We start from the raw sequence: 22,811 nt of genomic DNA on the forward strand, positions 1-22,811 counted from the left end.
TAATAAGACATTATTTTTTTCTACAGCCCTCCAAGTACCTACAAATCCAAAATGTGGCCCTGCAAAGGGTTTGAGTTTGAGACTGCTGGCGTACATTGATGCTTCACCACCTGAAAATGGAATGAATGGATGTCACCAACATGGACTCTGTAAAAGGGCCTCCAACTTTAGAATGTCTGGGAGGCCTTTTGGTCTTCTTTAACAGCCTGCTCTCATAGCAATGTTATGAATATCTAATTGAGTATTATTATTTCTGCTTTGGTATGGTGCCCCCTCTCTCTCACCTCCTTCTAATACACATAGAAACATGATGGCAGATAAAGGCCAAATGGCCCATCCAGTCTGCCCATCCACAGTAACCATTATCTTTTCCTCCCACATGCCTATCCCAGGCCCTCTTGAATCCAGACACAGTATCTGTCTTCACCACCTCTTCCAGGAGACTGTTCCGTGCATCTACCACCCTTTCTGTAAAAAAGTATTTCCTTAGATTACTCCTGAACCTATCACCTCTTAACTTCATCCTATGCCCTCTCATTCCAGAGCTTCCTTTCATAGAAACATGATGGCAGATAAAGGCCAAATAGCCCATCTAGTCTGCCCATCTGCAGTAACCATTATCTCCTTCTCTCTCTGAAAGATCCCACGTGCCTATCCCAGGCCCTCTTGAATTCAGACACAATCTCTGTTTCCACTACCTTTTCCAGGAGACTGTTCCACGCATCTACCACCCTTTTTGTAAAAAGTATTTCTTCAGATTACTTCGGAGCCTATCACCTCTTAACTTCATCCTATGCCTTCTCATTGCAGTTTCTTTTCAAATGAAAGAGACTCGACTCGTGCACCTTTTTTTTTTTTTGTTGTTGTTGTTTGGTTTGGGTAGGTGGTCTGGTGGGGAGGGGGGGTTTGGATTGTTAAAATGATTTGTTCAAACAGATTACCTGACTGTTCTGTTTATGCAGCTTGTTTGGCTCTGTTTGATCAATAAAATATATTTGAAATACATATTTTTTTAAATTGCCCAAAAAAAAAATGAACTTAGTACTGCTAAAAGTTTACAGCAGTCAACAGGAAACAGAGGGTTGGAATAAAAGGCCATTACTCACACTGGCAATGGGTCACGAGCGGAGTTCCGCAGGGGTCGGTGCTGGGACCGCTCCTGTTCAATATATTTATCAACGACCTGGAGGCGGGAACAAAATGTGAGGTTATTAAATTTGCGGATGACACTAAACTATACAGCAGGGTCAAAACCATGGAGGACTGCGAAGACCTCCAAAAAGATCTGACAACGCTGGAAGAGTGGGCTGAAAAGTGGCAAATGAGCTTCAACATAGGAAAATGCAAGGTCATGCATGTAGGGAAAAAGAACCCGATGTTCACTTACAAAATGGGGGGATCACCGCTAAGGGTGAGTAACCTTGAAAGAGACCTGGGAGTGATGGTAGACACATCATTGAAGGCGTCAGCACAGTGCGCCACAGCCTCAAGGAAGGCGAACAGAATGTTGGGCATCATTAAGAAGGGTATCACGACCAGGACGAAGGAAGTAATCCTGCCACTGTATCGTGCAATGGTGCGCCCGCACCTGGAGTACTGTGTCCAGTACTGGTCGCCGTACCTCAAGAAGGACATGGCGGTACTTGAGAGAGTCCAGAGAAGAGCAACTAAGCTAATAAAGGGTATGGAAGACCTCTCATATACTGACAGACTGAAGAAGTTGGGGCTTTTCTCCCTGGAAAAGCGGAGACTTAGAGGAGAAATGATAGAAACCTTCAAGATCATGAAGGGCATAGAAAGAGTGGACATGGACAGATTTTTCAAATTACGGGGAACCACAAGCACAAGGGGGTACTCGGAGAAACTGAAAGGGGAAAGGTTTAGAACAAACGCCAGGAAGTTCTTTTTCACTCAGAGGGTGGTGGACACATGGAACGCGCTACCGGAGGATGTGATAAGCAGAAGCACACTACAGGGCTTCAAAGAGGGTCTGGACAGGTACCTGGAGGACAAAGGGATTGAGGGGTACAGATAGGAGTAGAGGTAGGTAATAGGGATAGAATTAGGGGTACAGAATTAGGGGTACAGATAGGAGTAGAGGTAGGTAATAGGGATAGAATTAGAAGATTAGAGGCAGTTACAAAATTAGTCATGGACACTGTTCAGGCAATTAGGCCTGATGGGCCGCCGCGGGAGCGGACCGCTGGGCAGGATGGACCTCTGGTCTGACTCAGCGGAGGCAACTTCTTATGTTCTTATAATGATTGTTGAAAAGAGTTCCCACAGAAAGGTTGGAACAAAAATGGCCTTGATGTGCTGCTATGCAACATCTGAGCAACGGGCACTGTGGATCATAAGCCAGGCAGTGGACGACCGCGCTTGATTCGCACACAAGAGCACATTGACGTTGTACATGATCTTGTACTGAGCCAGGAAGACCCACCGCAAACACACTGAACAACTCACCAAATAGTAAAAGAAACAAATAAGCCATACAACTGTGGTTAGAATAATTCATGATGATCTGAAATTAAAGTGTCTTAAAAAGTGTTGTGCCCAAGAGTTAACTTTACACAAGATACATGCCTGAAGAATGATGAAAGTAGCTTTTGACCAAGTACCCAGAGCACAGAATAAGATTAATCTGGTTTATAGATGAAAATATATTTACAGTAGCTCCATCGATTAACACACAGAATTATAGCCTGTACATGCCTTCAACAACACTGAAGCGTGAGGTTAATGCCAAAAGTCTACTATGGACTCGTCTGACCTTCAGCCAGTCAATCATAGTCTCGGTCACAATCTCGAAACTCAGATTCACAGATAAAAATTGTATTGTATTGTATTTGTATACCGCCAATACCTCTGAAGTTCACAGCAGTTCACAAACAATTAAATATCTAATATTAGGAGCTTGGAACTTCCCTATCTGTCCAAAAGGCTCACAATCTAACTAAAGCACCTGAATAAACAATTAGTTACATACTTAAGATATAACAAAGGAAAAAAGAAACCACAGTTTATAAACAAGACCCCAGAAAGGGTTAAAATGAAAAACAACATAGCACAAAATTAATTCTAACCAAAAACAACCAAGACAAAATAAATAAGATTAGGCCCTGTTAAATTAAACTACCAAAATTTCAAGCCATGCAAATCAAAGTCGTTGAACCAGGCAAGAATCATCTCCTCAGTGGCTGAGTGCGGGATGTCAGCCGAGGTCACAATGCAAAACTGGCCCTCCTTGCCAATTTAATGCACCATAGCTAGAGTACCCATTTCCTCCTACAGGAATCTCCCCACAGACTTTGCGCCAGCGGTCACAGAGGAAAGAAGAGGGCCCAACCATCGTACGATCCTTGAAACCATAACCGGAAAAGACACCTTCGAAACACCCTTAGTCCTCAGCAGCATCGGAAACAAGCAAGAGGGGCTGGAGTGAAACGAATCAAGGTCCAGCATGGGTAACTGAAATTCGGCAGTCTATGCGGTGGGCCCAACGATGATAGCAGACTCCACGGCGCAGCTATCAGTCAGCTGAAGATGAAAAAATTGGCATGGAGAAGTAATGCCTCGCTTTCAGTCACAGTTTCAATCCTCAACTGCGATCTTCCCCAAATCTCACCAACACTGGTAGCAGGGCCTCTGTCAACAAATGTTAACGGTCTTGCATGGTAAAATTCGAATGGCTAAAAATCATTAATAATATATACACAGACCACGATATTAAAAATTATACCAATAAAACAGAAAAACTAAAATAAAGCAAATTAGAAAAGATTAAGTAAACAGTCTAAACAAAAAAAAACAAACAAATAATAAGCATAATGTAGATGGCATCCTAATCGGCGCATACTACTTGGACATCTTGACACAGAAGTTGTTGCCAGCAATCCATCACATGTTAGGAGACTACTTTGCCCCAGCACATCAGGCAAAGTACACTGTAGATCTGCTACATCAGGAGACCCCCAGACTTCATTGGTCCCGACCTTTGGCCTACGCATTCACCAGACCTAAACTCGATTGAGTACTGGATCTGGGGACTGATACAGGAACGTATCTACCAGATAGTGATATCTGATGTCGAAGACTTAAAACAGCGCCTCATCTCTGTTTGGGCTGAACTGAAGCAGAGCGTCATTGGCAAGTCATTGAGAGTATGCCTTTGAGCAAAGGGTGTGCAATTCGAACATCTGCTTAATTGAAATCTTACTTTTTGGCTTTACATTTTTCTGCAAGGTAAGCCATAAAACATTTTGATGTGTTTTTATTCAGTCCACAATTTATTTTCACAAGGTAGTGTTGTGGTGTGAAATATTTACATTTTATATCTACTTCATTCAGGGCACGACGCACTAAATTTCATAAGAACCAGCTGAGTTCTGTGGAAGAAACGACAAAACATTTTGGTGTCACAAAAAATCCAAGTAGTTAAAAGGCTGCAATCAGGCAGCATCCACATACAAACTTGGTTATAAAAATCAAGCCCCTACTGTCAAGTCTTCCAGTTTCTGCTTTCAGAAAGTAATGCATGTAATTATAGGGCAGACTGTATGGACTAGAGAATGACAAATTTTTCCCTGTTCCTGCAGAAACTCAATTTCCCTGTCCCCACAAGTTTTGTTGTTGTCCCTGACCCATTTCCCATTAAGCTCTGTCTTAACTGCTAAAGCCTTGAGTACTTATGAATTTAAAATGTTTGAGGCTTGTGCAGATGAAGACAGAGCTTGCAGAAATGGGGCAGGGACAGAAAAAAGAACTCGCTGGGATGGAAAAATGAGTTTCCATAGGAACGGGGAAAAATTTATCCCTGTGTCATTCTCTAGTATAGACCCTTCAGGTCTTTATGTGCTGTTGTTTACAATGTTACTATGTTTGTTTCCTCTATATAGGCGCAAAGTACTTTCTGTGTGCCACCATGCTACATTACTTTGATTGCCACAGGATAAATGGTTCCTCCTATTTCAAAGCTCCCCTTCTTGAACATCATTACGGATGTGTTGTTAATACAGGTGCCTGTTGAAACAAAAAATAAAAACTATGAAACACTATTTTAGCTCAGACTATTCATTTATCCTGATGCACTGGAAATAACTCGCTCAATGATGTGCAGCAAGTAAGATCATAAACACATGTGACAGAGAAAACTTAAAATTTAACTCACTATGATGCCCTTCGGACAAACTAGTATTTCCACAAAAACGAGTTATTCTACTGTTACTATTTACTAGCTTTTAGCACTAGCAGTTGTATGAATTGCTGTACTGGACACAGTCAACTGTTCTTCATCTTACCTTCTGGAAAAATCAAAATTGGTAATTTTGTCTTATCTGCAACATGTTCTCTCAGCCTGTGAAGAAAGAGCAGCATTCAAAATTATAATTTCACTTCCTTATCAGTACTGCTATAGGATACTTCACCTAGACTGAGTTCACCTGGCTGACTGGAAAACAATGTAGCAGCAGATGACTTAGCACAATGAGAGGAAAATTTGGTCACTAAGTGAAACCAAGATTTAGCTTATGTCTCCAATAAGCACCACCACTACCAAGATGTTAAAGTACATGGAATCAATCTTACAGAACTGTTCTTAATCTCTGACCCTCTAAGTCATTTTATACACCACTATTGTCTGTAGGCATTGGCCAAAAGGAGATGCTTCTTCAAAAAACACATGTAATGCTATGTGCTAGTCTAGGAAGCCATGTTTGGCCAAATCAAGCATTTTCCTTCACTCAGCCCCACAGCATTTGTTTGTCTGTTCCCAATATTTCTATTTGACTGTGGAGAGAAGGCCAGAATTTTCATTGCTGTCTTACCTTTGCGTCACTAAGTGGCGATCTTTCATTTCAGAGCGCTCAAACCATACATGTGGACAGGCCTTCACCACAGACCTCTGAATAACTCCCATTAGCCCACCATGAACCTGGCCAACCTGAAAAGTAGAAAAAAAATAATTTATTCACAACAATCTTTCTATCAGTGTATTTAAATTTCTTTCAGCAGCACAGAGTGGATAGAAGACACAACAAACAGCAATACTGTCAATGCTGTACTGCCTCTCACATCTTCCCAATACACCTTGAATTTGGCAGATTGTTCACTTAGGCTAATATTTGAAATGGTAAAATAACATCTGGTGAATGCTTCTCTGACCAAGTCCTACTTCCAAACTTCCTTAAAGCAATGACAATCACCCTTATTTAAAAAAGGATGGAAACAGGGCTTAAAGGGGGGGGGGGGGTTGAATGGCCTGTAATTCAGTTCTGCTACTTTTTATCATTCTCCAGAGCAGCAGCCCCACATTCCTGGGAGTTTGCAAGGAAGAGGAGTGGAAGCAGTGAAACTGAAGCACAGCAAATAGTCACTCAATGCCCTAATCCCTAATTCAACCCTTTTCTCCTGTTGTTCCTAAGAACTTAAGAATAGCCATACTGGGTCAAACTAATGGTCCATCTAGCCCAGTACCTGGCAGAAACCCAGATAGTAGCCAATCCCAGGGCAAACAGTGTCTTACCCCATGTCTATCTCAATAGCAGACTATAAACATTTCTTCCAGGAACTTGTCCAAATCATTTTTAAACCAAGACATGTTAACCAAGGTTATCACATCCTCTGGCAACGAGTTCCAGAGCTTAACTATTTTTTGAGTGAAAAAATATATTCTCCTATTTGCTTTAAAAGTATTTCTATGGAACTTCATTGAGTGTTCCCTTGTCTTGGTACTTTTTAAAAGAGTTGAAAAATCAATTCACTTTTACCCATTCTACATCACTCAGGATTTTGTAGACCTCAATCATATTCCCCCTCAGCCATCTCTTTTCAAAGCTGAAAAGCCCTAACCTTTTTAGCCTTTCCCCATATGAGAGGAGTTCCACTTGTTAGCTGCCCAATTTAAAATGTTTCCAACAGCTAGTACTCCTTTGATGGAGAGAGTTCAAAGGACCTTGTCCCTGTAATAGTCGATAGCCTTGGTAATCAACAGTTCAGGATGAGTTTAAAACAAGATGTATCCTTGGCCAACTCTAACCAGAATGGACACGACACTTAAGGGTCCAGTACAACCACTGTATGATTTTCTAAGCATGCCTCATGTATTATCCGGTAGCCTGTTTTTCCTGTGCTAAGTGTGCATTGGACCATAACACCCTTTAGTAAAATAGTCCCTAAATTAATAACTAACTAAAAAAAAATAACAAGAAAATAAAATAATTATCCATTTAGATTTATAAGTTTCTATAGAAAGAAAAATAAGGGATGTATATGATTTGAAGTGTACTGATCCAGTGCTTGCTATCTCCAACTGCAAGAGATTATAGTTACATTTTTCCACCATAATGAACTCACATTTCCTTATAAGACATACAATGTTCTATCAGTGGTTCTTGCTCATATTATCTTTCCAGTTGCATTATATTGAACATTAGTGTTTAAGCCCGTTACATTAATGGGTGCTAGAATATGTCTGACTGTCTTTCTTTCTCTCTCCCTCTCGCTGTCTTTCTCACTCCCTCTCCCTGTCTTTCTTTCTTTCTTTTTCTCTCTCTCCCTGCCCAGTCTATCTTTTTTTCTTTCTTTCTGTCTCTCTCCCTGGCCCCTTGTCTGTCTGTCTTTCTTTCTTGCTGTCTCTCTCCCTGGCCCCCTGTCTTTCTTTCTTTCTGTCTGTTTCTCTCCCTGGTCCCCTGTCTGTCTGTCTTTCTGTCTGTCTCTCTCCCTAGTTCCCTGTCTGTTTTTCTGTCTGTCTCTCTCCCTGGCCGCTGTTGTCTGTCTTTCTTGCTGTCTGTCTATCTCCCTGCCTCCTGTCTTTCTGTGTGTCTGTCTTTCTTTCTGTCTCTCTCCCTGGCCTCCTGTCTTTCTTTCTTTGTCTGTCTCGCTTCCTGTCCGTTGTCTTTCTGTGTGTCTGTCTTTCTTTCTTTCTCGTGCGCTGAGACGCTTCAGCTCCAGCCCCCTTCTCCCACCTACCCTTAAATGATTCATTTTGCCTCCTGCTTGTCGTTTCCACCCTCCCTAGCCTGAACAACCGCCAACCACAGTCCGGATGCTGAGCGTCAGTATGTCTGCTTCCCTGTTATTTTTGTGCTCTCCTTGATCCTGTTAGACAGAGTGAGGGCAGGAGGGGGGAGTCGCCGCCATGGTGGTTGCCTCCGTGCGTCCGCATAGAAACATAGAAGATGACGGCAGATAAGGGCCATAGCCCATCAGGTCTTCCCACTCTACTGACCCACCCCCAAGTCTACTATCCTAGGGATCCCACTCCTGGTGACAGATTCCCTTGGCTTAACCCTCTAAGGGATCCCACATGGGCATCCCATTTGCTCTTAAATTCTTGCACGCTGTTTGCCTCGATCACCTGCACCGGGAGCTCATTCCAAGGATCAACCACTCTCTCGGTAAAGAAATATTTCCTGGTGTCGCCATGAAATTTCCCGCCCTTGAGTTTGAGCGGATGCCCTCTTGTGGCTGATGGTCCTTTGAGAAAGAGAACCTCTTCTTCCATTTCGATACGGCCGGTAATATACTTAAACGTCTCGATCATGTCTCCTCTCTCCCTATGTTCCTCAAGTGAGTACAGCCACAAATTTTTCAGCCTTTCCTCGATCCTTGAGCCCAGAGACCATCCTGGTGGCCCATCCGTTGCACTGACTCTACTCTCAGCACATCTTTTCGGTAGTGTGGCCTCCAGAATTGCACACAGTATTCCAAATGAGGTCTCACCATGGTTCTGTATAATGGCATTATGACTTCAGGCTTCCGGCTGACGAAACTCCTGCAGATGCAACCTAACAACTGTCTTGCCTTAGATGAAGCCTTCTCCATATGATCAGCAGTTTTCATGTCTGCACTGATGATCACTCCCAAGTCTCGTTCTAGCTAAGGTCTCACCATTCAAGGTGTAAGTTCTGCACGGATTTCTGCTGCCGAGGTGCATGATCTTGCATTTCTTAGCGTTGAAGCCCAGCCTCCAGGTCGAGGACCAAAGCTCCAACAAATGTAGGTCCTGTGTCATACTATCGGGTGAATTGCCATCTCTCACTATATTGCATAGTTTGGCATCGTCAGCGAATAACGTTATCTTACCTTGAAGCCCCTGAGTTAGGTCCCCTATGAATATGTTGAAAAGGAGCGGGTCCAAGACTGAGCCCTGCGATACTCCACTGGTCACCTCTGATGTTTTAGAGAGGGTACTGTTAACTACCACCCTCTGAAGTCTGCCACTCAGCCAGTCATTGACCCATGTAGTTAGTGTTTCTCCCAGCCCCATTGATTTCATCTTGCTCAACAGCCTGCGATGCGGGACACTATCGAAAGCTTTGCTGAAGTCTAGGTATACAACGTCCACGGATTCTCCCAAGTCTAGCTGTTTTGTTACCCAGTCAAAGAAGCCGATGAGATTGGATTGGCAGGATCTACCCTTGGTGAATCCGTGTTGACTGGGATCCCGTAGATTCTCCTCATCCAAGATTGCGTCTAATTTACGTTTGATTAGTGTTTCCATGAGTTTGCATACTATTGATGTGAGACTCACTGGTCTGTAGTTTGCAGCCTCTGCCCTGCAACCTTTTTTGTGCAGTGGAATGACGTTAGCTGTTTTCCAGTCTATGGGGACTCTCCCCGAACTTAGGGAGAGATTGAAGAGTCCTGATAGCGGTTCTGCCAGGACATCACGCAGCTCACTGAGCACCCTGGGGTGATTGTCCGGTCCCATGGCTTTGGTCACCTTGAGTCTAGCCAGTTCGTAGTAGACGTCGCCAGGTGTGAACTCGAAATTCTGAAACGGGTCTTCCACGCTGGGCCTTGCCTGCAACTGCGGACCGTGCCCAGGTGCCTCGCAGGTGAAGACCGAGCAGAAGTATTCATTCAGTAGTTCTGCTTTATCGGAATCTGATTCTGCGCAGTTCCCATTTGGTTTTCTAAGGCGTACTATACCGTTTGTGTTCTTTTTCCTATCACTAATATACCTGAAGAAGGATTTGTCCCCTTTCTTCATGTTCTTTGCCAGAGTCTCTTCCACTCGAAGTTTGGCCTCTCTGACTGCCGTTTTGACCGCTGCAGACCTCGCCCTATGTTCTAGTTTAGCTTCCCTAGTCTCCGTTCGTTTGGAGGAAATAAATGCTTTTTTCTTCTCCTTGACGAGGTGCGAGATTTCTGCGGAGTACCATTGGGGTTTGTTGTTTCTCCGCCGTTTGTGTACTGATTTAATGTAGAGGCTTGTCGCTTCATGTATGGTAGATTTCAGGGATGACCACATAGCTTCCACATCATCGGTCGTAGCTTGGTTCTGCAGTGTCCGGTGGACGAAATTTCCCATGCGTTCAAAGTCAGTGCCTCGGAAGTTGAGTATTTTTGTTTTCGTGTTTGATCTAGGGAAACCTTTCCTGAGGTAAAACCACACCATGTTGTGGTCGCTGGAGGCTAGCGTAGTAGAAGGAGCCAGCGTCGCAGAGGGAGGGCAATGGGAGAAACTGCCGCTGGCTCCTTCTATTGCGCATGCGGAAGCATGGAAGTACAGAGTTTGAATGCGCGCTAAGGGTTTTATTATAGCGGATATGGGGCTACTGTGAGCCAAAGGTTAAAAATCACATGTGTCAGATTTACTTTGTAGGCAATGCCAATGATTTGTACAACAGTTTAGAATAAGATTTTTATAGAGGTTAAGACCTTATATCGAATATCATTCCAATAGTCTTGCAGACTGGGAAGATTGGCTGCTAACCTCATAATACTGACCTCGCAACAACCCAATTGCTGTATATAATATAGGTTTATTAATAATAGACAAAAATCAGCTTTCATGGAACAACAAAGTACAGCACATTGAGCCAATGGATATCATACACAGAAGCCGGCTTCCTGTTATGGATCCATCCTAAAGTCTAAGGCAGTCGGTATGCTACTTATATACTTTAGTTCAGTGGCCTAAAGTACCACCCAGTTACAGATTACATACTCACTTTCTATTGGGTTGACACATCTATTGATGGTATAGACTGCATATTTCTCGGAGCCATATTGTCACCCATTGTCAAATCTGACCTCTCTATTTCCCTGACAATGCATTCTTAATACTAAGTTCAATAATTTCTGAGAGTAGGCCCCATCCTTCCTGAGCTTGATTGTTGTTCTGTCAGCAGTTCTGATAATTTTTGGTAGGACATCTTGTCTTGTACTGTTGCTTGAGTTTATCTTCTTGCTTGGATTTGTCTTTTTGAAAAGTCTCGAAATATCCAAGGTTGCTACTGTCAGCAGATATTTGCCAGCTACTGGAGCAGAGGTGAACCTTTCACACAAGCATATTATTTCTGCTGATGGGGTGAGATACGATTGTTCAGAAACTTGAATTCATAAGCACAGTGTCTCTTAAAAATATAACTTAATGTGCTAACTTTAGACTCCCCTCACTTTTGGAACTTCAGCAAATAATCAATTCCATGAACACAAAAAACGCAGGCACTGACTCAATTCCTCCAACAATTCTCAAACGTTACTTTGCAACATTTGGCCCTCATATTCTAAAATTAGTTTCTACTAGCTTGACAACAAGCTCTGTTCCAAAATCCTGGAAGGAAAGCCCTTATCCATCCAATCATAAAAGACTCGAAAATTAGTGCGGCCAAATGTACAAATTATCACCCCATTTCTAATATACCCTTCTTTATCAAAAGTTACTGAAAAGATAGCCTTCAATCAGATATCCGATTTTGTGGAATGCAACAATGCTTTACACCCAAATCAGACTGGATTTAGAAAACATCATTCAACTGAACTCTCTTTAATTGGTCTTCTTACTAACATCAATCACCACTTGAACCATCATAACTCTATCTTACTAATTTCTCTTCACTTATGTTCTGCTTTTGATACAATCGATCATCCTTTGCTAATTCATCGACTAGAAGAAATAGGGATTACTGGCCAAATCCTTAATTGGTTTATTTCATATTTCAAGGAACGCACTTCAAAAGTATCATTTAATGGCTCAAAATCTTTCGCATTCACTAACAACTACGGCATACCACAAGGATCCATACCCTCTCCACTTCTCTAATATTTTCCTGGCTCCGTTAATCACGCTAGGACAATCAATTGGTTTTACTGTCTACACTTATGCAGACGATATCCAATTAATATACTCCCTCAACTTAGATAATCCAAATGATATTCATACCATCAACAAAAAGCTCGATAAGATTTATGACTGGTTAAATTCAAACAAATTATCACTCAATGTCACTAAAACCAAAACAATGCTTTTTCCTTTCAAGAAAGATAGTTCTCCTCTCTCTCCTATTAAAATAAAATCTATTCCAATACAGACAGGTCGTAGTATCAAGCTTCTAGGTACCACTTTGGACGAATCTCTCACTTTTCATGATCATATAAGTACAGTTATAAGAAAATGTTTTTATCGTTTAAGAATGATACGCTCTCTAACTAAATTTCTTGACATATCAGCTTTAAATATTTTAATCCAGTCACTAGTCATTTCTTGTCTGGATTATGGCAATGCCTTATATCATTGTATTACCAAAGCACAGTTAAAACATTTACAAATAATCTAGAGTACAGCAGTAAAAGTCATTTACAAGGCCAAAAAATACGACTACATAACTCCTCTTCTGATAAAAGCCCATTGGCTTACCATCCATCACTGTGTTATTTATAAAACTCTATTATTAACTTTTAAAACAAGAAACACTGAACAGCCAGAATTCATTAATACATTTTTTATACCGTACACTACATCGCGTTTTCTTCGTTCTTCAGAGCAAAATTTATTAGCAATTCCAACTCTGAATCATATTAACACTAGAAGAAACTCTATCTTTTCAGTAGTTTCCCCAACACTCTGGAATTCGGCACCAAATGCTTTAAGAGAGATAACTAATCTTGAAAAATTTAAATCTTTTCTTAAGACATTCCTGTTTAAAGATGCCTTTCAAGTATAAATGTCCTTTTAAGGATTTTAAAATTTTTATTTTTTACGAGTCCACTTGTATTGGAATTATTTGTTTTTAACCCCTCCCTTATGTTTATACCTTTATATCTTACTTTTTTTTAACCATTGTAGTTCTACCCTTTCTTCCTACTCGTACCCGTTTGTCTACAAATTATAGTTTTATTGAATATGCTTTTTTGTTAAAGTTATGTTAATTTGTATTAATTGTTTTTACCCTATTTTAAAATGTATAATCACCTTGAAATAAATTGATAAGGTAGTATATCAAATATTTAATAAACTTGAAACTTGATTGCACAACTATAACTTGTCCAGTCTACTGCTGTCAAACTCCTTCACTGGGCCAGCCACTTCTATCATGTCACCCCTCTCCTGTTATCCAAACACTGGCTCCCCATCACTTTCCATCTGCCCCAGTCTATATCGGTAATCTTCTTATTTCCTACACCCCTACTTGGTTACTCCAGTCCTCTAGCAACTTGCTAGCTCTCCCAGCACTCTCTGGTGCTATTTCCCCTGAAACAGCTTTTAGCTATCTGGACTCCAAGCTGTGGAACTCTTTTCCTTCTTTTCTTAGACAGGAATCCTCTTTTTCTAAGTTTAAATTTTGGAAGAGGGAATGATGTAGTAAGGTTATTTGCTGCAGTTTGTTTTGTTGTGAAGATTATGTGAAATATTCTATTTGTTGTATTATAATCTGTCCATGTTGTAGGCGGAAAATACATTTTTTTAAAATAATTAATTCCTTAAAGCCTTTCACTTCTGTGAAGCCTTCAGCCTCCTGCTTGATTTCTCCTCCCCTGTACTTTCCTTACCCTTAATTTGGTCCCTTCCCTTTCCTTCCTTTCACTTTGATATTTTATTCTTATAAACTACATAGTCACTATTGATGGACAATTGTGGTATATCAAGCTCCTGCAAAAAATAAAACAAAACATCATTTACCGCATTTCTGAAGAGTTGCAATTTGTTCTTCTCTTTGCAACACACTCAAATCTAATATGAATGATTTCTTTTTAAAGACACTACCTAAAATATAATTACCAGTACTTAACAATAATAGATTTTACAGTTAAAAATACACCTAAACTTAGCAGATGCAAAGCTGGGAAAGGGGAAGCGGTTTTTGGTGTATTCTAGACCTGGTGCTTCTCTAGAGTTCTAAGAAACACAAAGAAGTGAAGGAGATTGCAACAAGAATCTTGTATTTAAAATGTTCTTTAACAGTTCCAAAAAAAGAACAGTTACTTACCGTAACAGGTGTTATCCAGGGACAGCAGGCAGATATTCTCACATGTGGGTGACGTCATCCACGGAGCCATGATGCGGAGAACCTCACAAGCAGACTTGCTTGTAGAACTTTAGAAAGTTTGTGACTGCCGCATTGCACATGAGCGAGTGCCTTCCCGCCCAATCTAGGGCGCGTCTCCTCAGTTCAGATAACTAGCTAAGAAGTCAACCAGGGGAGTTGGGTGGGTTGTGAGAATATTTGCCTGCTGTCCCTGGATAACACCTGTTATGGTAAGTAACTGTGCTTTATCCCAGGACAAACAGGCAGCATATTCTCACATGTGGGTGACCTCTAAGCTAACCAGAATGGGATGGTGGGAGTGTTGGCAATTTAGGAGAATAAATTTTGTAAAACTGCCTGGCCAAAATGGCCATCCCGTCTGGAAAAGGAATCCAGACAATAATGAGAGGTGGTATGAACCGAGGACCAAGTGGCAGCTTTGTAGATTTCCTCAATAGAAGTAGATCTAAGGAAAGCTACTGATGCCACCATGGCTCTGACTTTATGGACTGTGACTCGACTCTGTAGATGCAGTCCAGAATGAGCATAGCAGAAAGCAATGCAAGCAGCTAACCAGTTGGAGATGGTACGCTTGAAAATCAGGTGTTCCAACTTGTTTAGACTGAAGGAGACAAAAAGTTGAGGAACAGATCTGTGTGGCTTAGTTCTTTGCAAGTAGAAAGCCAAAGCACACTTACAATCCAGAGTATAAAGAGCTGTTTCTCCAGGATGAGAATGAGGCTTTGGAAAAAACACTGGAAGTACAATGAATTGATTGAGATGAAATTCTAACACCACTTTAGGCAAGAATTTAGGATGAGTACAGAGGACCACCTTGTCATGATGAAATACTGTGAAAGTTGGGTCCTCTACTAAAGCTTGTAGCTCACTGACTCTGCGAGCAGATGTGAGAGCAATGAGAAAAACCACTTTCCAAGTGAGATATTTGAGATGAGCCGAAGCCATTGGTTCAAAAGAAGGCTTTATCAATTGAGCAAGAGCAACACTGAGATCCCAAACCACTGGAGGCGGTTTGAGAGGTGGTTTGACATTGAAAAGACTTTTCATAAATCTGGAAACCATGGGATGAGTAGAGAGGGGTTTCCCTTCGATAGGCTGATGAAAAGCAGCAATTGCACTGAGATGGACTCGAATGGATGTAGATTTGAGGCCAGATTGAGACAAATGCAACAGGTAATCCAAAATTGAAGACAAGGAGGTAGACTGAGGCTCCTTGTGATGAATGGTGCACCAAGCAGAACATCTAATCCATTTCTGGTTGCAACATTGTCGAGTAGTAGGCTTCCTAGAAACTTCTAGAATGTCCTGTACAGATTGAGAAAACTGTAGAGTGGCAGTTAGATTGAGAGGAACCAAGCTGTCAGGTGTAGAGACTGCAGGTTGGGATGAAGCAGAGACCCCTGACTCTGTGTAAAAAGACTGAGAAGACTTTGGTGCAGCAGAAGGCTGAGATTTTTGTTGCCTTTGCTCTTTTTTGCTGCTGTTGTTTCTTAGGGGGCACCCTTGAATAAGGAGCTGTCTGCTGATGAAAACGCCTCTGGTAGGATGGAAGAGGTCTGGAAGTCTTGGCAGTAGGAGGCTTAGGCTTTGGTCTGATGATGGAAGCAAATGATTTCTCATGCTCAGACAAGCATTTGGTAGCTGCCTCGAAAGAATCATCAAAGAGCTCATTGCCAGATAATCATGAGCTTGCTGGGTCACATCAAAATGAAAGATGAAATGGTACTATCGTATGCCGACAACATCCTCCTCCTCATTCCCATAACCAATAACCATCCTAATATTGCCGAAAAAAATCTCAAATATAGACAAAATTCAAACCTGGGCAACGAACAACAAGCTGAAACTGAACGCCACTAAGACCAAAGCCATTGGTTTCCACACCGCACAACAGAATGTCATACCTAACCTCACTTTCCATCAGGCATTACTCTCATAATAGAAAAATCCACCAAGGTACTAGGCTGCATCTTAGACGACACTCTCAGAATGGAACCACAAATATCTAACCTTCCGAAAAAGATCATCTACACTATGTGTCAACTGCGATTCACAAGATCATACTTCCACCCACACCACTTTGCTCTGATCATTCAGATGATGGTCCTATATCAACTGGACTACTGCAACTCCACCTACCTTGGCCACCTACACTCTCTCATCCACAAACTACAGCTCATCCAGAACACAGTAGTTAGACTAATCTACAAATTAAATAAATTTGACTCAATCACAACCTTCATCAGGCAATTACATTGGCTCCCAATATCATCCCAAATAATTTTCAAATCATCTTGTATCCTACACCAGATCCTATGAGGAAGCTCAGCAGCCCCTCTCATCCAATTATTCTCTAATGTTTGGTCGACATCAAAAATAATCCTTAACAGAATCCAACTAAATCTACAATCCACAAAAACCTTCACTACAAGCGAATTTCCCACTCTATGCTAACTTATCTGGGTGTGAAAACCTGGAATGACCTACCAGAAGTTTCAGGGCAGAGACAAACTACACTACATTCAGAAAAAACCTGAAGACTCACCTCTTTGACAACTAACAGTCTTAGTTTCTGTATAACTCCCCCTTCTTCTGGATTCCCTCTCTTATTTCTCCATACCCCGTTTCCTACTATTTTCCCCCTTCCTCCTTGATCTGTCGCCTTGAGCTTGTATAGGTATGTGCGACACACAAATGGAAGATTAGATTAGAACTGTGCCTCGAGTCAGACAGATCCCACTTCGATGGATGTCGAGGCGTCCTCGCCCTGTGCCTCGAAAAGGGCAAGGCCTTTTGTGAGAAAGGAGGGCTGGAAGTTGGAGATCGACATAGAGACACCAAAAAGGACTCGTCTCCTTGTGTTGAGGTATCTCGAGGCACTCACAAGGACTCAGCTCCTTGAATAGAGTGTGTAGATTTCTGTCGAGACACTCGCAAAGACTTGACTCCTTGCAGAGTGTGTAGATTCAGATCGAGGCACTGCCAAGGACTCGACTCCTTGTGATACTGCTGAGTGGCTATAGTCTCAGAGGAAGATGATGAAGAATGACGCTATGATTTGGAAACATGGTGCTTGGGCAGCTTTATGACTACCCATTCTAAGGGTGGCATATCCGAAGGAGACTGCTGAACTACCTTACCTGAGGGAGACAGTGAGGAGAGCTGTTCCTCAGGAGAGGATTTGCTCGAAGACAAGGACTTGCCAAACGAGGAAGGTTTAATTAAGGTCAAGGACGAGGTAGGCCTTGGGAGCCCCGTAGAAGACTTGACTGGATTCGGGGTTGGAGTATCCATACCGCCGAAAATCTTCTCTACCTGAACTCGATGACGTTTAATGGCTCGAGGTTGAAGAATAGCACAGCAAGTACACGACTTCGGACGATGGTCAGGCCCTAAACACACCACCTATGTGGGTCAGTGAGGGAAGGCCCCGCTGTGACACGAAAAAAAATGTTCAATTTTTTTTTTTTTTTTTTTAAATAAGATGCAAAAAAGAAAACACAGTGACCCTGTAAGAAAAAAACAATACACAAGCCGCGGTGAGAGAAGGCACAAAAAGACTAAGTCTAGTGCAGAGCGTCGAAAAGAGGACTTCTCGGCTCCACGGAAAACTGAGGAGATGCGCCCTAGGTTGGGCAGGAAGGTACTGGCGCATGCGCGGTGCGGCAGTTGCGAACTTTCTAAAGTTCTACAAGCAAGTCTGCTTGCGAGGCTGTCTGCATTGGGGCTCCATGGATGACGTCACCCACATGTGAGAATATGCTGCCTGCTTGTCCTGGGATAAGAGATGATATACAAATATAATAACTCAACTACACATGATGGTGGCATAAAATATAAGACCTGACAAGGCTATGTTTTGATGAAGATATCTGCGTTAAGAGTCCTACAAACCAATGTTTATGTTACACAGGTTTGAGTAGTGAACTTCTATTAGTTGTAATTCAAATCACAACATTGAGGAGTGCTTCAGCATGCAAGCTATCAGCCATGATTTTCATTTTAAGGTTTGTTATAACAGATATAGACATTGTGCTCTTTTCCTGATATAGTTTTGCAATGCATAAACAAATGCAAGGAGCATTCTGACTTAGTTAATGTTGAAACGGCTAAGCTAAAGAGCTCCTTTCAATTAAAGCTACTAAGGCACCATATTAACAAGAGTAATAAGACCATCACTGTGCACCTCAAAGCAAAAAAGGAGTAATGGATCAAAACTGGTTTTAAAATTAGTTGAGCTTCAGCACACAGCTTGAATGCATGGCTTATTGCATTGGCCTAGAGAATGACATGGGGACAAATTTTTTCCCGTCCCCACAGGAACTCATTTTCCCATCCTGTCGAGTACTTTTCCTATCCCTGCCCCATTCTTGTAAGCTCTGTCCTCATCTGCATAAGCCTCAAACACTTTAAAAGCATAACTGTTCAAGGCTTGTGTGGTTAAGGCAGAGCTTGCATTAATGGGGTAGGGGCAGGGACAAAATCTACAGGGTTGGGGAAACTGAGTTCTTTTGGGGATGGGGAAAAATTTGTCCCCCTGTCATCATGTTCCCCTTGGTATGATATGTGGCACAGACAAAAAGCCAGGGACTAATTGATGCCCTCTCAGAAGATAAAGCAAAGCTACCAGCTGATAATGAAACATTCACAGGCCTGGCACCCTTTCCCTTGCAAATATGTTTTCAGCCTGCTGGTTCTGCCTACTCCTACCATGGCATAGCACCCGTCATTAGCCAGGATGAGGACGTCAATGGGAGATGTGTGATTGGCAACACAAATACCTCCTTTTTTTGGTTTGTTCTCCCTGAAAAACAAAAAAATTAAAATGTCAAATGTGTAGTTAAGAGATGGTTTTGGTACTGTAGTTTTAAATAGTCTGTTATTGTTTTAAAGCAGAGAAGGAGCAACAATAGCATAACTAAGCTGTTTAATATTCCTCTTCAATTTTTTTTCAAGATGGTGTTTTAATTTTAAAACAATCTAAGTGGCAGCGTGATAAATAATTTTTTGACATGATTTTTTTTTTCTCACTCTAATTTAGGCCCATTTGAAACAGCAGCATTTTATAGGACGCCGGCTTCTGCAGCCACCTAAGAAGCAGCTGAGAATCGCACACCAGCATCCTATACAGAATCGCATCTACCCTAAGGGACAGACGCCCAACCCCACCTAATCGGCCCGATTCTCTAACCGGCACAGATGTCAAAGGCGCCATTTAGAGAATCATGCCTGATCTCTTACCATTAATTGGTTGTGGCAAGGGAATCCCCCTGTCATGATCAGCTGAGCGGCTGCGGTAGGGAACCCCCAACCCTCCCCATGAAGTCGGCCGGCAGAAGGAATGCCCACTCCAGCCCACCCTAGAACTCCCCTCCCAAAGTAAGCTGGGTAGGAGGGATACTCACTCCCTCCTGCCGCCACCCCCCCAACTCAACCCCCCCTTGATATTTCTCCCCATCCCGCACCTTTAACTCTACCCCTAACCCCACCCATACCTTTCAGTTGAATGTCCGACCAGAGGGATGCTCATACCTTCTGACCGGTCTGCCACTCCAAAATGGTGGGTCTTCCCTTCCCAGTGCATTTTGGGATGCACCAGAGAGGGGCCTAAGGCTCTGATTAGCTCAGACGCCTAAAGCCCTTCCCATAGGGCCAACTGGAGTCTTAGGCCATGCCTAATGCATCCCAGAATGCACTGCGAAGGAGGCCTAAAACTCTGGTTGGCCTAACTGAACATATAAATCCCTATTGTAGCCACTGTGGTATCAACATTTAAAGTCTCACTCTGCAAGAATGGTTAAGGGAATCTGACTTGTATCCTTGCATTTAAAGAAGAGCAAGAGAAGGCTCCCTTTAAGATGACAGACTGAACAACACTGAAAGGAAATAATTCACTAGAACTCTGCAAGAATATAATTGGAGATAACTGGGAATCTAGCATTCAATTGCATAATAGCATCTGCAATCATTAAAACACACACACACACATCTTGTACAATAAACATCATGCAAAACAAGTTTCCTGCTACTTTTTTTTAGCAATTCTAGCTCCTGATTTCTTATTGCATTAAATTCAAAATCTGAACTCTAGCCCACCAAGAGTTCTATACTGATCCTCCTCTCTGTCTTGATTCTTTATTTTATATATTTATTTATTCACTCAATTTTCTATACTGTTCTCCCAGAGGAGCTTAGAATGGTTTACATGAATTTATTCAGGTACTCAAGCATTTTTCCCTGTCTATCTTGGTGGACTCAAAATCTATCTAATGGACCTGGGACAATGGGGGGATTAGGTGACTTGCCCAGGGTCATAAGGAGCATCATGGGTTTGAACCCACAACCTCAGGGTGCTGAGGCTGTAGATTTAACCAGTTATCAAAATCTCTCCCTCCCCCCCTTCCCATGCCACATTCTCTAGTTATTCCTTTATTCCCCTGGCCTTTATACTCATCCCAAGCTTATTTTTTAGTTATCCTATCCCCGTTCTTGATTCCACCCATCAGGTCACACTCTGCATCTTGGCTAGATCTTATGGAATGCCCTATGGAAAGCTGCTTTCAGAAATTCAAAAAGGAACTAAATATCTGACTTTCTGACAGGATCTAACAAATAAGATGAGGTTAAGAATCAGTCCCAGCATCCATATCTTTTTGAGCCTTTTCGAGTCCGCTATCATTTCTGCTGAATGAATATTGTGCTACCATGCCCCCCATACTCATGTATTTTTATTCCATTGGATTGCTCTATACGAGATGTCCAATTTTCCTTTTATTAATCACAGTGATACGAAAGTTCTAGTACGAATGCAGTATACCAAATGTTTAATAAATAAATTAGTTAAATAGATTTAATGCAATTAATAGCAAGTTCACAAACTACTGAGCCACTTAAAGCCAGCCCTCTATTCCTACAGTAGCATCATGATCACTGTTTTGACTCCTGTACTTGTGTGAAATTGCCTCACTCACTTGTTATGATACTGAATAGCACTTGACAGTGCTCTGGCAAGAATACGACAGCACACCAAATGAACCAGTTCACTGAGCCAGTTTTTCACTCTGCAGAAACAAAGATATGCTTATATTAAAAAAAAAAGTTTACTAATGTGAACTGATAAAAACACATGTACAGACTAACTTCCGAATATCGAAGTTCTCACAACTCAGCCACATGTAGCCTGGGGTGGGCGGGGAGGGAGGGTGAGAGAGGTGAAACGATTGTATCATGGTAAAGAAGCAAGCTGAAGTTTGTTTTTAAAACCTAGACAGTAGAAGATTCAGCATTATTGTACTACTTACAACTCTTTTTTATATTCTTTATTCATTTTTACAACTTTCAATAAGTGCAACTTAAGATATACACTTTAAGAACGCTTAATATTCCATCAAGAACTAATATACATCAAATATCCCCCCTTGTACCATGAATTGAATTTCAGATAAAAAACATAACATATCCTCCCCCCACCCTGTATGTGTATAAATAAAGGGAGAAAAAAACCCAATATTCATTCTGTACAATATTTTGTTAATGGCTCTCAATCATTCTTAAACTTCTTAAAAACGTGGCACAACGAACTCCACCAAATATTATAGTTCAGTCTATCCCAGTTTTTCAAATTTGTTGTATGGCAACCTCTGTCATAATAAGCAAAAGTTTTTTTTAATTTTTAGAAGATATTTGGCTCTTAGCTCTCATTGCTGTACCAAATAATATACGGATTTTCTAGTAAATTGTTTACTTGTCCCCAAATGGACTTCCAAAAGCTAAGTATCATTGGACAATAGAATAGCAAATGATCTAATATCCCTGCTTCAAGATGACAATGCCAGCATCTATTAGACTTAGAGTTATCTAATTTTTGTAAACGAACTGGAGGTCCAAAATGCTCTATGTAGTAAGAAAAATCATGTTTGTCTCATAGATGCAGACACCGTACATCTCATCCTCCAAGCCCAAACTCATGGTCATTGAGACGCAGTAATTTGATGCTTTATCTTAATGCTCCAAATGTCCCGAAAGCTAGCTTTTTGTTTTCTTATTTAAAAATCCAGATATCAATTTATACCACTGCGCGGCCTGGTGACCCAGGAAGTCCGCCTGAAAACATAAGACCGGCAAACTATACTGATTTTCAAGATTTTTCCATTCCCCACCTGAATAGCCTGCTTCAATTGCAATCATTTAAAACTTTGTGATTTATGAAGACTCTTTTTTTTATGGTCAATTTTTATTGATGGGAACAATCACAAGCAGAAGAACAGCATACAAAAAGCACAACAACAACGATAACAGAATCTGAAAAGGGACAATCATAATATCATCAAATTTTTCAGATGTGACAACTACAATAACTCCCAACCCCCAAAAGCAAAAATAAAATCCTCCCGTCACTACCCTCCCCTTCATATCATCAATACTGCAGCAATGCTGGAATTAGCCAAGGCCCTGGTTCCTGAGAGACCCCAGCCCTCGGAGGAAGAAAACGTGAGACGCAGAACCCTCAGACTCAAACATGAAAAGGAAAGAAAA

General features: G+C 41.6%; 1 protein-coding gene across 2 annotated transcripts in view; it reads right to left on the reverse strand.

Moving 5' to 3' along the window:
* The window catches only part of GPAT3 (glycerol-3-phosphate acyltransferase 3), a 92,497-nt gene that overhangs the window by 17,572 nt on the left and 52,114 nt on the right, over positions 1-22,811 (reverse strand). For both annotated transcript variants that reach the window (XM_033963740.1, XM_033963730.1), the window contains exons 5-9: positions 21,248-21,337; positions 18,987-19,080; positions 5,826-5,941; positions 5,301-5,356; positions 4,937-5,022 (exon numbers count right to left, since the gene is read on the reverse strand). In XM_033963740.1, the coding sequence (XP_033819631.1) occupies positions 4,937-5,022; positions 5,301-5,356; positions 5,826-5,941; positions 18,987-19,080; positions 21,248-21,337 (442 nt within the window). The remainder of the gene's footprint in view (positions 1-4,936; positions 5,023-5,300; positions 5,357-5,825; positions 5,942-18,986; positions 19,081-21,247; positions 21,338-22,811) is intronic.

Source organism: Geotrypetes seraphini, chromosome 1 (assembly GCF_902459505.1).
Source record: "Geotrypetes seraphini chromosome 1, aGeoSer1.1, whole genome shotgun sequence".
Lineage (NCBI taxonomy): Eukaryota > Metazoa > Chordata > Amphibia > Gymnophiona > Dermophiidae > Geotrypetes > Geotrypetes seraphini.